Source organism: Megascapheus bottae, chromosome 2 (genome assembly GCF_031878675.1).
Source record: "Megascapheus bottae isolate mThoBot1 chromosome 2, mThoBot2.hap1, whole genome shotgun sequence".
In the NCBI taxonomy this organism is placed as follows: Eukaryota; Metazoa; Chordata; class Mammalia; order Rodentia; family Geomyidae; genus Megascapheus; species Megascapheus bottae.
In genome coordinates, this window is record NC_143510.1 from 92,343,533 (window position 1) to 92,359,327 (window position 15,795).

A 15,795-nucleotide genomic window follows, 5' to 3' on the forward strand; every position below is an offset into this window, starting at 1 on the left:
AGGATCATGGTTCAAAGCCAGCCCTGGCAAGAAAACTCATGAGACTCATTTCTAATTAACCACCAGGACACTGAAAGAAGAGCTGTGGCTCAGAGTGGTAAATCAGCACAAAAGCACAGAGACAATGTCCAGGTCCTGAATTCAAGTCCCAGGACCAACACACAAAAAAAGGGTTAATTTGAGAGGGTGCGTGGGGGGGGGGTCCTAGAGCTTGAACTCAGGACCTGGGCGTTGTCACGTTCCTGAGCTTCTTTGCTCAAGGCTGGCACTCTTCCAGTTGAGTCACAGCTCTGCTCCTGGCTTTTTGGTGGTTAACTGGAGATAAGAGGCTCCTGGACTTTCCTGCCTAGGCAGATCTCAGCCTCCTGAGTAGTTAGGATGAGCTACTGGCATTAGGCTGAGAGTTTTGAAGTTGAGCGGTGAAATTCAGAACTTAGAGCAAGCAATAAAAGTATGCTTGGCAATCCTAGTGTGAGAAAGCTTGCCTCTCCCAAAGGCATGTATGAAAGGAAATGGGTTCCTTTGGGGAGTAAAGTGAGTGAATCTTCATTGAAGCTTATATTTAAGAAGTCTGATGTCTTGTGAGTTGAAAGGCTGCTGGACCAACAGGATCCTCAAAGAAGACAAATATTTTAAAGCAGGATAAGGAAGTGGAATGAAGAGATGAGGTATAACCAGACGGAACAAGTCTGGACTGAACTAAGGGTGTAGAACAGTTTTTCCTGTCCTGGGCAAAGCCTCTGGGTCCTCAGGCCCTGGGCTGTCATGAAGGAACCTGGGAAGCCTGGACTTGCCTGTGCTCTCTGTCCACTTTTCCTCTAGGACTGCCTGTGTGTTGAGCCAGAGACAGCCTAAAGGACAATCCCAGAGTTGCTTTGGATTTCTGGGGTGATCTTTCTCCCTTGGTTTGTTGCTGTTTTAATTGTTTATTTTCGCAGCCTGGGGGCAGAGGTGGAGGGGTGGAGAATGAATCCAAGGCCTAGAACTTGTTCAGTAAACATTCTACCACTTGAGCCCTGCCCTTACCCTTTTGTTTAGATTGAGTCTGAGCAGCTTTGCAACTCTCCTGCTTTCACCTCCTGAATAGCTAGGAATTATAGGCTTATGCCACCTTGCCTGGCTTTCCCCCCCCTCTACATTTTTCCCCCCAAGTTCTGGGGCTTGAACTCAAGGCCTGACCACTGCCCTTGAACTTTCTCAAGGCTAGTGCTCTATCACTTGAACCACAGCACCACTTCTGGCTTTATCTGTGTGTGTGGTACCCAAGGCTTCGTGTATGTGAGGCGAGCACTCTACCACTAGGCCACACTCTAGCCCTCCTTTTGATTTTTGACTGTTTAATTTTATGTGATAGTTGAATCATGCAAAGGAATAGAACTCATTTGTGAATGTTCCAGAATGTGAGCATTTGAGCAGCTCTGCTTTTCTTTTGTGGTTTCTTTGCCAATGAAAAGAATTCACTGGGGCTGGGCGTTTGGCCTAGTGGTAGAGTACCTGCCTAGCGTGCACAAAGACCTGGGTTCAATTCCACAGTACCATATATACTGAAAAAAACAAAAGTGACCCAACAAAAAAAGAGAACTACAGACCTATCTCTCTAATGAACACAGACACAAAACTCCTCGCTAAAATACTAGCTAATAGAATCCAGAAACAAATTTAAAAAATTATACACTATGATCAAGTAGGCTTCATCCCACAGATGCAAGGCTGGTTTAACATTTGCAAATCAATTAATGTAATATATCATATCAGTAGAGCTAAGGATAAGAATCATATGATAGTTTCTCTGGACGCCGAGAAGGCATTTGACAAAATACAGCATCCATTCATATTGAAAGCACTAGAAAAAATGGGAATAAGGAGGGAAGGAAATGGGGACCAAGACATGAAAAAGGGTATCAATGTATGTGAAGTAATGCACCATCTATCTGGCAAATATAATGTAACCCTTCTATTAATTATAATAAAAATATATGAAAAAATCGGAATAAGAGGTACATTCCTTAAAATAATTAAAGCCATATATGACAAACCTACAACTAGTATTATACTAAATGGAGAAAGATTGGAAGCGTTTACCTTAAAATCAGGATGCCCACTCTCTCCACTTCTCTTCAGTATAGTGCTGGAACCCTTAGCCAGTGCAATAAGGCAAGAGGACATCAAAGGGATCCACATAGGGAAACAAGAAATTAAACTATCCCTATTCCCAGATGACATGATCCTCTACCTGAGTGACCCAATAAGCTCCACTCCCAAACTCCTAGAATTAATAAACCACTTTAGCAAAGTGGCAGGATACAAAATTAACCTTCAAACATCAGTAGCCTTCTTGTACACCAACAATACACTAACAGAAGGCCAAATCAAGAAAATGATCCCATTTGCAATAGCCCCCAAAAGAATAAAATACTTAGGAATTAACCAAACATGTAAAGGAATTAGTTAATGAAAACTATAAAAGCCTAACAAAAGAAATTAAAGAGGACACCAGGAAATGGAAAGACATCCCATGCTCGTGGGTAGGGAGAACCAATATAGTGAAAATGGCCATACTGCCAAAATTGATATACAAATTCAATGCAGTCCCCATCAAAATCCCAAAGACATTCTTCACTGAAATAGAAGATATAATCCAAAGGTTCATACAGAGCAAGAAAAGACCTAGAATAGCCAAAACAATTCTAGGCAAAAAGCAATGCAGGTGGTATTACAATACCAGACTTCAAACTCTACTATAGGCCATAATAACAAAAACAGCCTGGTATTGGCACAAAATAGACCAGAAGATCAATGGAACAGAATAGAAGATCCAGAAATAGAACCACATATCTATAGTCAACTTGTATTTGACAAAAGAGTCAAAGATATACAGTGGAACAAACACAGCCTATTCAGTTATTGGTGCTGGCAAATCTGGGCAGCAACGTGCAGAAAATTAAAAATTGACCCCAGCCTTTTGCCATACACAAGCGTTAACTCAAAATGGACCAAAGACCTCAATGTCAGACTGGAAATCTTGAAACTGCTACACGATAAAGTAGGAGAGACACTGGAACTCATAGGCATAGGCAAAAAACTTGTGAACAGAATCCCAGGGTCATAACAGATTGAAGAGAGATTAGATAAATGGAACTACCTAAAAATAAAAAGTTTCTGCACAGATAAAAGAATAGCTACTAAAATAGAAAGACAGCCAACCAACTGGGAATACATCTGACAGATGCTTAATATCTAGCATCTACAAGGACCTCAAGAAACTAATCCCTGCCCCACCCCCCAAATCCAACAAACCAATCACTAAAATGGGCAAGGGAACTAAAGAGAGACTTAACCAAAAGAAGAGGTTAAAATGGCAGAAAAGCATAAGAGAAAATGCTTATCATCCATGGTCATAAAGGAAATACAAATAAAAACAACCCTAAGATACTGCCTTACCCCAATTAGAATGGCCAAGATTTTGAACTCAGACAATGACAGATGCTGGCAGGGTTGTGGAGAAAAAGGAACCCTACTGCACTGCTGGTGGGATTGTAAGCTAGTTCAGCCACTCTGAAAAACAGTGTGGAGGTTTTTTAAAGAATTGAAAATAGACCTTCCCTACAATCCTGCCATACCACTCCTGGGCATCTATCTTGAACAGCGTAACCCAGGATATGATAAGGACACTTGCTCAGCTATGTTCATCTCTGTACTATTCACAATAGCCAGGCGATGGAAACAATCCAGATGCCCTACTGCAGATGAATGGATACACAAAATGTGGCATATATATATATACACACACACAATGGAATTCTATATAGCCAACAGGCAAGATAAAATAATGGCATTTGCAGGAAAGTGGATGAATCTAGAGCGAATCATGTTGAGTGAGACAAGTCAAGACCAAAGGAACAAAAGGCGCATGGTATCCTTAATCTGTGGTGATTAGATCCAAACAGTACAAGAGCGAGGACTCAATATTTGTGTACCCAATGCTATGGACATGGTATTGAAAATATAAACACAACTACATAGACATAAAAATCTATGACTCTATAGATATAATGTTTTATTACAGATTAATATGTATCTATGACATACAAACCCTCAGCCTAATTTTAATTATGTTCTAAAATCTAAGTGCCGATGATTGTATATAGAGATTCCCTTCTTGAATACTTGACTTAAATATATCATTTGAAATATGATATAAAGATCAATGTTAAGAAATTGTTTAATAATTTTTAAAAAGCCTAGCAAGCCTGGGGAATTTGGCCTAGAGTGCTTGCCTAGCATGCACAAAGATCCAGGATCAATTCCTTGGTACCATATACATAGGAAAAAGCTGGAAGTGGTGCTGAAGCTCAAGTGGTAGAGCTTTGGCCTTGAGAAAGTCCAAGGACAGTGCTCAGGCCCTGAGCACAAGTCCAGGACTGGCAAACAAACAAACAAAAGAAAGCCCAACAAGTTAGTGGCATTGAGTCTCAAGTGGTAGAGCATTAGCCTTGAGCAAAAAGAAGTTCAGAGATAGCCCCAGGCTCAGATTTCAAGCCCCAGAAACAGAAAAGAAAGAGAGAGAGAGGAAGGAAGGAATGAGAAAGAAAAGAAAGGAAGGAAGGAAGAAAGAAAGGACAAGACAAGAGCTATGAGTAAAATGGAAACATACTATTAGTGTTCACAAATTAAGAATGATTTGAGGAAAGGAAGGACAACAAAATGGGGAGACAAAGGACAAAGAGTGAACCAATGAAACATGAATACTCACAAGACAATATGTTAAAAATGAATGCTACAACTTGGGGGTGAGGGTTGAAAGAGGGAAAGTAGAAGAAAGACAAGGGAAGGAGTAACAATGTTTGACAAAGAAATATATGTAACTATAACCCCTCTGTACATCACTTTGACACTAAAATTAAATTAATAAACAAAGCTTAGAGAATGACAACAACAAAAAGCCAAAGTGGTGCTGAGACTCAAGTGGTAGAGCTATAGCCTTGAGAAAAAAGCCCAAGGACAGCGCTCAGGCGCTGAGTTCAAGCCCCAGGACTGGCAAAAAAAAAAGAAAAAAATACAGTCATCATTTCAAACACGGGATGCCTGAGTCACCAGTTTACTGTCCTGTGTCACTCAGTACCTCTTTCACACCCTTTTGCCTAGGAAGGTAATCCAAAATTTCACTTGTTCTTCACAAACTAAGTCCCGAGGTCTCAGTGTTTGGAGCAATGTGAGCAGGCAGTTAGTTGAGGCTGCTGTTTGAATTTAAAGGCTTCAGTGTAGAAAGTTGTAGCTACCGGGCTGGATGCCTTAAATGGCTGTCCGGGTGATGTTAATAAATGGTCTGGGGAAAGCAGGGGTGCCTGCCAGAAGTGGACTGCTGGAGAGAGCACCACAGTTGGCCTTTGGTGTGAGCTTGGTATTCAATTTGCCTTTGCTGGTAACTGTCAGGCCAGGCCATTCTAGGGGGGGGGGTGTCAGGAGTGCTGCGGGTCACAGTTGTGCCCCATCTCATTCCCAGACAGCTCACACGCTCTGCAAGACCAAGACAAAGTGAGCGACAAAAGAAATGAAGGACATTTGGTGAAGTGACTTCTTTCGTATACTTGGGTTTGAGCTCAAGGTCTTGGTTTGCTAGGCAAGTACTCTACAACTTTACACCCCAGTTCCTAGGATGATTGTCTTTTAAAGTATGACAGAAACTGCAGTTGTCCCGCTTCACTGTATCTCGGGGTTTTTTGTTTTTGTTTTTTTTTTAATCCATAAATAGTGATCCCTCACCTGTCACTGGAGTTACATTCCAGAGAACCCCATGATAGGTGAGCATCTGTGAAGTACAGTGAGTGAAGCACCAGATAGCAAAGGATGACTATCTGATGCTGCTACTTCACCACTTTTCACTTATAGAAATGTGTACATTAGGGCCGGGAGTTTGGCCTAGTGGTAGAGTGCTTGCCCAGCATGCACAAAGACCTGGCTTCAATTCCTCGGTACCACATACACAGAAAAAAGCCAGAAGTGGTACTGAGGCTCAAGCCCAGGACTGGCAAAAGAAAGAGGGGGGGGTACATTACTGTGCAATAGGTACATTTCTGTGCTGCTGTGCAAAGTCATATTAAAAAAGGCTCTTAGGGGGAAAGAATTTGTGTCAAAACTCTCAGTATATCTTTGGGAGGAAGTGTTATTTCAAAGATAAGAAGCCTTAGCAGGCACTGGATTACTGCTACTGTAATCCTAGCTACTCAGGAGGATGAAATCTGAGGCTTGCAGTTCAAAGCCAGCCGGGGCAGAAAAGTCCCCATGAGACTTTTTTTGTTAAGCCTCTGGGTCTGGGTGCTGTCCCTGAGCTCTTCAGCCCAAAGTTAGCACTCGACCACCTGAGCCACAGTACCATTTCTGGTTTTTTGGTGCTTAATTCGAAATAATAGTCTCATGGACTTTTAGACTTTCATGCCCAGGCTTTCTTTGAACTGAGGTCCTCAGATCTCAGCCTCCAGAGTAGCTAGGGTTATAGGTGTGACTACCAGCACAGGGGTCTGTAAGACTCTTGTCTCCATTTAACTACTCAAAAACTGGAAGTGGAGCTGTGGCTCAAAGTGGCAGAGTGCTAGCCTGACCAGAAGAACTCACGGACAGTGCCCAGGCCCTGAGTTCAAACCCTATAACCACCAAAAAAGAAAGGAAAAGAAACTATTACAGCTTTACAGATTAGTAGCTAAGCAATACACAGATACCATAATAAACTAAGCACTTTGCTTTGAAAAAGACTTGGAGTTTCCTCGTGAAAGTCACTGACAGTTAAATTGGTGAATTCTGTCCAAATAGTGGAAATGTGACTGCAGACCAGTGGAAAATTCCCGCACCTTCATGAGTGGGCATGTTCACTCATGCAATGATCTTAGAAGTGTATGCATATGTGCGCGCATGTGGACATTTTAGTTTATCTTATTTGTGGTTCTGGACGCCATACCAGGATCTCCTATACACTAGATAAATACTTTACCCTTGAGTTATATCCTCTGCTTTGGATGTATGTATTTCATTTTATTTTTGTGTTGATACTGGAGTTTGAATTCAAGGCACTTGGGCCCTTGGGAGATAAGTCTCTTATCTCCAATCAATCACAGAAAAAGCTGGAAATGGTGCTGTGTAGTAGTGGAAGAGCATTAGCACTAGCAAAAGAGGCTCAGGAACAGAGCTCAGGCCCTGAGTTCAAGCCCCAGGACCCCCCTCAAAAAAAAAAAACCAAAAAAACAAACTCAAAAGCCAAACTTGGTAACCCCTCTGTACAACACCTTAATAACAATTTTACAAAAGGCCAGGAGTGTGGCCTAGTGGTAGAGTGCTTGCCTAGTATGCACAAAGCCCTTGTTTGATTCCTCAGTACCACATACACAGAAAAAGCCAGAAATGGTGCTGTGGCTCAATTGATAGAGCACTAGCCTTGAGAAAGCTCAAGGACAATACCCAGCCAGGCACTGAGTTCAAGCCCAGGACTGCTCTCCCTACCCCCCAACAAAAAAAATAAAGAAGAAAAGTAAATCTGGTACCAAACATGGTAGCTCACATCCATAATTTCAGCTCTTTGGGAAGCAGAGATAAGAGGCTCTTACTTAGCTGGTCAGGGTAAAAGCATAATACCCTGTCAGAAAACACAATGATCAGGACATAATTTAATTGGTGAAACCCTAAAGAAAGAAAAGAAAGATTGAAAGTAATCAACCTATCATCACTATCTGATTAAATAAATTCTGTATAAAATGATATATCCTTGTAATGGTTGACAGTCTACCACTAGGCCACACTCCTGGCCCCCTCACTTACTTTACTGAGCAACTCTTCCCTAAGTTTAAGAAGCAGCTAAAGACAGGAATGTGATTTTCATGTTTTATGAAACAAACAAGCAAAGTATCATTTAGCATTCTGGATGAGATCCCATTCAATTATTTGTAAGTTTGTCTATAATTAACACATTGTTTATAATGTTAAAAAGGGGGGGGCGGGGCTATAGTTCAGTGGCAAAGCACTGCACCATCCTGAGTTTAGTCCCCAGTACCGAAAAAGAAAAGACAAAAAAATAATAACACAAATTGCAGAGTAAATGCAAATTACAAACATAAATCACCAGGGCTGGCAGTGTGGCCTAGTGGTAGAGTGCTCACCTAGTATGCACAAAGCCTGCAGTTTGATTCCTTGGTACCACATACACAGAAAAGGCTGGAAGTGGTGCTGTGGCTTAAGTGGTAGAGCTCTAGCCTTGAGAAAGCTCAAGGACAATGCTCAGGCCCTGAGTTCAAGCCCCAGGACTGGCAATAAAAATAAATAAATAAATAAAATCACCATGTCTGTAATCCTAGTACCCAGGAGACTGGGGGAGAAGACCTGTGATTCAGAACCAGCTGGGCTACACAGTAAAGCTCCCCCGTCCCCGCCCCCCAATGAATAAATGACCTTTGTAAACCAGTTCTTCCCTTACCTAATTAAACCAGATAAAGAAATACCCACTAAAAGATGATTGACTAATTGTGCCCATGGGATTGTTACCCCATCTGGGCTAACGATTTGGATGCCTATTCTTAAAATTAATCTCACTGGATTTCAGGTTGTCTTATGCTCGGTAGATGTTGCAAGGCTGATCTGGGCAATGTAATTTATGTTACCACCAGGTCACAAGCTCCATATAATACATGTGAACTGGAGTTCTCCTGGCTTGAAGCACATGGCTGCGTGCAGTGCCCTAATGACAACCAGGCCTCTAATTTCGATTATTTTCTGTTAAAAAGTCCAGACCCCTAACACAATTTCTAGGGCCCTCACTTTCTTTTCCTTTCCTTTTCCCTCCCTCTCTTCCCTCCCTGCCTGCCTGCCTCCCTTCTTTCTTTCTGGCTAGTCCTAGGGCTTGAGCTCAGGATCTGGGCACTGGCCTTGGGCTTTTTTCTCAAGGCTTGTGCCCTACCACTGGACCTATACCACCACTTCCAGCTTTTTTCTGTGTATATAGTATGGAGGAATTGAACCCAGGGCTTTGTGCATGTTAGGCAAGCACTCTCCACTAGGCCACACTCCTGGCCCACTCACTTACTTTATTGAGCAACTCATCCTTAAGTTTAAGAAGCAGGTAAAGACAGGAATGTGATTTTGAAGAAAAGCAAGGAAGGGGAGCTTGGGTGTGCTGTCCCTGCTCTGGGGAGCCTGATTCTAGTACTGTGCTGTGTGCACTGCGGTGGGAACCTGACTTTTATTTTTATAGCTTCATAAAACCTTCTCCCAAGCCTCCCTTTTCAGGTTTCATGGCCCTCCATGGAAATAAAAGCCTGTGCAACTGCAAAACACAAGTGATCAGAACAGAAAGCAGTGGGAAGACATTAAGATACTCCCACACAGTGGAGCTCAAGTTAAAAGGGTGAAACCATGCCTGGGACCTGTCTCAGTTCCCTGGGCCTCCTCTTTGGCTCTGTGACCAGAGAGGACCCAGAAAGAGCCAGTGTTGTGCCAGAGTAGCTGCTCTAGGAACCTCCTCATGGAATTCCTTCCTTAAAATGCTCTTCTTAACAGGCCCTCTTTTGGCACTCGGGGATCACCCAACCGAAGGCTGAAAGGCAATGGTGACGATGAATTTAAACTGTCATGTTTAAGCCTCATGACCTTTGCACACCAAGCCATGTCTTCCCCATGAAAGAGTTTGAGAGCACTTGATGAGATGAACAAAGTGGGCCCAAGTGTATCTGTAGAGGGAGCCTCAGATGTGCCGTTGTTAAGGGCCTGTCCTCACCAGGCACTTTGCATAAGTCATCCAGAAATTTGCAGAGCAAAGAGACCAGTAAATTACTGTGTTCACAGAGCTAGTTATCTTGGCTTCCCTCCCCCTCATTATTGGAGTTTGAACTCAGAACCTTGCCCTGGCTGGGAAGATGCATTACTCTTGAGTCACAGCCCAGCCCTGTGCTGGACAAGACATGGTCTTGCTATATGGCTGACCGGAACTTCCCGTCTTCCTGTGAGGGAAAACAGGCAGTGCTGATTTCCCAGAAAACTGGAATTTTATAGGGACTCTGGAAGGTTTCTCTTAACTATTTTCTTGAAGCTTTCTGTTCGTCTTGTGTTGTACTTGAAATATGTGAGGTTTCGATTTGTGTTTGGTTTAAAATTAGTGCCAAGTGTGAGAACATTTCTAGGCAAGCCTTTTACCACCAGGTCAAACTCCCGCCCCCTCGTTTCCTGCCTGGACCTGGATCTGCGTGGTGTGGATCACGGTGTGTGGCAGTCCACCCACTTCCCACTCATCCACACAGAGCAGTCAGGGCGTGGGTTGGTAGTTCCCCTCCGGGAGTTCAGTCAGCTGAAACGCAGTGTAACCTTGCCCTTGGACTGACTGATGCCTGCAGCACCGTAATTGAAATGCTAAGCTCTAGTTATCCAGTATGGAGACGACACTGGACCTCCCCAGAGCCTCTCACTTGCCCCACATTCCATTCTTCGAGGCCCAGGCTCCCCCGCTTTCCTTGACTCACACAATGCATGCAGTCAGAGACTTAGAAATTGCTAGGGGAGGCTTGGGGAAAGGAATAGAGATGAATGAGGGAGATGGTGGTAGTGGTGATGTTGGTTTATGTTACAGTTGATTTGGTATCTAAATCGGAGCGTCCTTTGGTCTCAAGTTTGGAGACAAGGGACTATGTAGTTTAAGAATATGCAATATTGGGGCTGGGAGTTTGGCCTAGTGGTTAAAGTGCTTGCCTAGCATGCATGAAGACCCGGGTTCGATTCCTCGGTACCACATACATACAAAAAAAAAAAAAAAGCCAGAAGTGGTGCTGAGGCTCAAGTGGTAGAGCTCTAGCCTTGAGAAAGTCCAAGGACAGTGCTCAGGCCCTGAGCTCAAGCCCAGGACTGGCAAAAAAAAAAAAAGAATATGCAATATTACAGTGAGACAAAGGAAAGAAAAGAGAGTGTAGAGAATCGGTGACATAGACTCCCTAGTAGGGAGAAAGACAAATCGTGCCAGTAAGCCAGTGGCTTGTACCTGTAATCATAGCTACTCAGGAAGCTGAGATGTGAGGCCCGTGGCTTGAAACTACCCTGGGCAGAAAAGTGCTTCAGACTTATCTCCAATTAATTTTTGAAAAGCTGGAAGTGAAGCTGTGGTGTAAGCAGGGACACTAGTCAGCAAAAAAAAAAAAAAAAAAAAAAAAGCTCAGGAGCAGCACGTGGGCCCTGAGTTCAAGCCTTCAGACTGGAGGCCTTCAACTTTCTGATGGCCCCTGAATGTTTTAGTTCTGGGTTTTGTGATGTTGGGGGTAGGACTCGGGATTTTACATGTATTAGACAAGTGTTTACCACCGAGTTTGGCTTTTTGAGATAGGGCCTTGCCTGCTGTAGCCTCCCAAGTGCTGGAATAACCTATGTGCACTGCCAAGCCTAGTATCTCTGGGTTTCTGCAGGTGCTAATCATACCCAGAATGTGCCCTGGTTGGAGAGGAGGCCCAGAGTTTGGCTGGAAAAGGGATTGGGAGTGGGGTCTGGTATAACCGTGTGGACACAAATGGCAGGAGCAGTGCTAGGATTAGAGTGAGGCCTCCTAGGCCGAGGCTGCTTCATTCATTCCAAAGCCTTAGAGCAATGATTGTCCACCCTCGGCATCCGTGCTTCCAGCGCAGTGGCTTTCGGCGCCCCGGTTTCTTTTCTTGTTTGTTCTTTTGAGGGGAGGAGCGTGGGGTGGAGACTTCACACATAGTAGGTAAGCACTCTGCCTCTGAGCTGCAGCCCCAGCTCCTGTATGCCACTTCCTTCAGTCTGAATTAATATTTTGGATGGCGATAAAATTACTCCTTTTCCTTTATCCACAGAGATGCTGCAGTTTGTCAGCAACCAAGTGGGCGAGTTCCCTGACTTGTTTTCGGAGCAGCTGTGCAGCGCCTTTCCTGGTGGTGGCAGCAGTGGCAATAGTGGCAGCAGCGGCAGTGGCGGCGGTGGCAGGAGCAACAGTAGCGGAGCTGGGGACCCCTCAGTACAGCGGTCATTCAGCCAGGTTCCGTTGCCTTCCTTTTCCCCCTCAGTCGCCTCTCCCCAGGCTCCAGCCCTGCAGGTCAAGGTCCCTTCAACCGCAGTTCCCACCCCACCGAGAACAACGCCTGTCCTCCAGCCTCGGCCCCAGCCCCAGCCCCAGCCCCAGCCTCCAGCTCAGCTGCAACAGCCCACAGTGATGATCACCCCAACATTTAGCACTGCTCCACAGACCAGGATCATCCAGCAGCCTTTGATCTACCAGAATGCAGCCACCAGCTTCCAAGGTGATTCATGAGTCTGTGGGGTAGGTGGAGGGCTGGCCTGGTAACAAAAGATCGAGACTTGGATAATATCAGGCCTGAGGTCTGCCTGGGTGGCAGCCAGATCTGGGTGTCTACAGTTGAGAGCTGTTCATTCAGCCAACAGCTCCCCAGTTCCCCTGCAGAGACAAGTCCAGCTTTTCAAAATGGCCCTGAATCTCCAAGAAGCAGGCCTCCAGAGCATGCCCTCAGCGTGTGTTAGAAGTACTGTGGCTTTCTGGCGTCCCAGGGGCTGTGGGGAGCCTGGGCGGGATGCAACTTGATCTGAATTTGAAAGGCTCTAATGGTTCCTCCGTGGCTTCTGAGAATTTGTTGGAGGGTAAAGGCACACGTTCCATTCAGAAAGGACGGGAGGAAATGAAGCTCCAGAGAATTGTTGATTTCCAGCATCTATTAATTCTCTTGCTGGGTGTAGTCATTTATTGACTAACTTCCCCTACCCCTACCCCAGCACCCAGAGTAATAAAACAATTTGTACTCATTCCTTCAGACATGGATACAGCCCTTACGGGATGTTCTTATTCTCCAAACCAGCTTGCAAATGGCTGTTCACATCCTGGGCAGTGGCTGGGGGGTTGGCGTCATTATGAGATGCTCCATCCTGGGGTTCCTGCCTCAGCTACCGCAGCAGTGTGCCTTCCTTACCCATGTCACCTCTCCTCTTCTTCCCCCAAGTCCTTCAGCCTCAAGTGCAAAGCCTGGTGACGTCCTCCCAGGTGCAGCCGGTCACCATCCAGCAGCAAGTGCAGACGATACAGGCCCAGCGGGTACTGACGCAGACAGCCAATGGGACGCTGCAGACCCTCGCCCCAGCCACGGTGCAGACTGTTGCTGCACCCCAGGTGCAGCAGGTCCCGGTAGGTTGCCAGAGAGGATTCAGAGAGGCACTGGCCAGGGTAGTCCGCTGGTCTTCTTTGGTTGAACATACGGTCCGCATACCAAGACAGGCTAAATGAAGTGTACGTGAGCCCTGTACAAGAAAGATATGGCCAAGACTCACCTGCAGCTTCCCGCTGTGCCCACGGCCCCTCAGGACAGGCTGCGCAGTGACTGTGGGCGCGTAGAATGAGTGTAAAACTAGAAAGAGATGTACCCAATCGTTATCTCTCGGTGATTTTCTGCATGGCTTTCCATTGTCTCTGTTTTTCTTTCAGTGGATGCTGAGCATACATTACTTTTAGGGAGAGGAGTGTATTTGGTTTTAATCAGAAAAAAATACGTTTTATATTATGTATCATAGAATGTGGACTATATTTTACTAATTTATCTGGAACAAACAATATGGGTTTAACCTTTTTTTGTTGGTTTTCCTTGAGTCTGCTCCCCATCAACTTCTCTCTCTGAACCATCCATCCACAATGAGTTACCCCTGCTTTAGTCCTGCCAGTCATTAGCACTGCCCTCTGGAGCCTTAAGATTGAGGGCTCCCTTTAGAATCATATCCACCCTTCCCCAACTCAGTATTTTGGTTATTTATTGCAAATAGCTAAACTTTTAAAGGGACTTTTTTTTTTTTTTTTTTGCCAATCCTGGATTTGAGCTCAGGGCCTGAACACTGTCTTTGGACTTTCTCAAGGCTACAGCTCTACCACTTGAGCCATAGCACCACTTCCAGCTTTTTTCTATGTATGTGGTACCGAGGAATCAATCCCAGGTCTTTGTGCATGCTAGGAAAGCACTCTACCACTGAGCCAAACTCCCAGCCCATAAAAGGACTTTTATGAAATTTTCTGGGAGCTTTTTGATTCTTGATTCCATTAAATTCCATTTACTTCTTTTTTCTTGGAGGGTCTATGTGGTATGAAACAAATGCAAAATTTAAAAATTGCTTAATGTTAAGATTTTATATTGAAGTATAAATTAAATATTATCATTCCCTAAAAAAAAGAAAGAAGTCGAGTGCAGTGGCTCATGCCTGTAATCCTAGCTACTCAGGAGGCTGAGATCAGAGGATCAAGGTTCAAAGCTTGCCCAGGTACAAAAGGACCTGAGACTCTTATCTCCAGTTAACCTCTAGAAACTCTGGGCTTGGCTCAAGGGTAGGGCAGTAGCCTTGAGCTGTAGAGCTCAGGGACAGCACCCAGGCCGAGTTCAAGCCCTATGAACCACAAAAAAGAAAGAAGGAAAGGAAGGAAGAAAGAAAGGTAATGCTTCTTTTTATTCCTTTCCCTACAGGTCCTAGTCCAACCTCAGATCATCAAGACAGATTCCCTTGTTTTGACCACACTGAAGACAGATGGTAGCCCTGTGATGGCAACTGTCCAGAATCCAGCCCTCACCGCCCTCACCACCCCTATCCAGACAGCCGCCCTTCAAGTACCGGTAAAAGCTGCCTCTCCCTTCCCTCCTCCCTCCACTTCTACCTGCTGAGAAAGAGTTGGGAAATTACAAATTCCATTCCACTTTCATCTTTGTTTTCCCTTGAAAGGAGTACTGCTATTGTTTGTTAAATGGGAGTCTTGGGATCTGTATGAGAGTAGGAAAAAATGCCAAAGGATCCTATTTCTGGGTGACAGCTCCACACGGGATCATCTCCTCTTCAGTCCTTTGCTGGTGGAGATTGGGCTTGTTAAGGATGGATGTTAGACCAGGAAGGGTGTCAGGGTAAAGGACAGGAGGTCACCTGCACTCCAGTTATGGGGTCTCAGCAAATTTTTAGCATCCTGGAACAAATCTGATTGAGAAAAGGTGGCTAAACTTGGAAGCACCAGCTTTATTCACAACAGCAAGAACTGGAGCAACCCAGATGTCCATCCATATAAGAATAAATAACTTGCACTCATGAAAGTGCCAGCTGGGCTCTGATGACTCACACTTGTAATCCTAGCTACTTAAGAAGCAGAGATCTGAGGATCACAGTTAGAAGCCCTGGCAAGAAGTCCATAAAACTTCTTCAGTTAGCTAGCAAAAAGTCAGAATTGGAAGTATGGCACAAATGGTAGAGGTGTATAGGTGCTAGCCTTAAGGGAAAAGCCAAGCAACAACATTAGAGTAATAAATCAACATTAAAGTAAATAAGAGCTGGGAATTTGGCCTAGTGGTAGAGTGCTTCCCTAGCATGCACGAAGTCCCCGGTTAGGATTCCTTAGGACTACATATGCAAAAAAAAAAAGCCAGAACTGATGCTGTAGCTCAAGTGGTAGAACTCTAACCTTAAGAAAGCCCAAGGAAAGTACTCAAGCCCTCAGTTCAAGCCCTGGGATTGGCAAAAAAAAAAAAGAAAAGAAAAGAAAAAAGTAATCAGAAATATGCATAAGACAACATGGGTAAACCCCAAAATGATATGGAGCAAAGAATCCCATCACAGAAGAGTTCATACTAGTGATTCATTAATATGAAGATGAAGAAGAGAATGGTGATGAGAACTTTCCCACAGCAGAGACCATCATGTGGCCTGGTGGGTAGGCATGCTCTATTCACATGCAAAACCTCATCAAGGTCTGTAGTTAGAAAATGTGTAGCTTTTATCATCTGTGAGTTATTTCTT

The 15,795-nt window shown here is 44.5% G+C and overlaps 1 protein-coding gene across 1 annotated transcript in view; it reads left to right on the forward strand.

Moving 5' to 3' along the window:
• The window catches only part of Srebf2 (sterol regulatory element binding transcription factor 2), a 61,706-nt gene that overhangs the window by 16,687 nt on the left and 29,224 nt on the right, over nt 1-15,795 (forward strand). Inside the window, exons 2-4 of the mRNA XM_090328822.1 lie at nt 11,829-12,272; nt 12,984-13,165; nt 14,484-14,630. Of these exons, the coding sequence (XP_090184948.1) occupies nt 11,829-12,272; nt 12,984-13,165; nt 14,484-14,630 (773 nt within the window). The remainder of the gene's footprint in view (nt 1-11,828; nt 12,273-12,983; nt 13,166-14,483; nt 14,631-15,795) is intronic.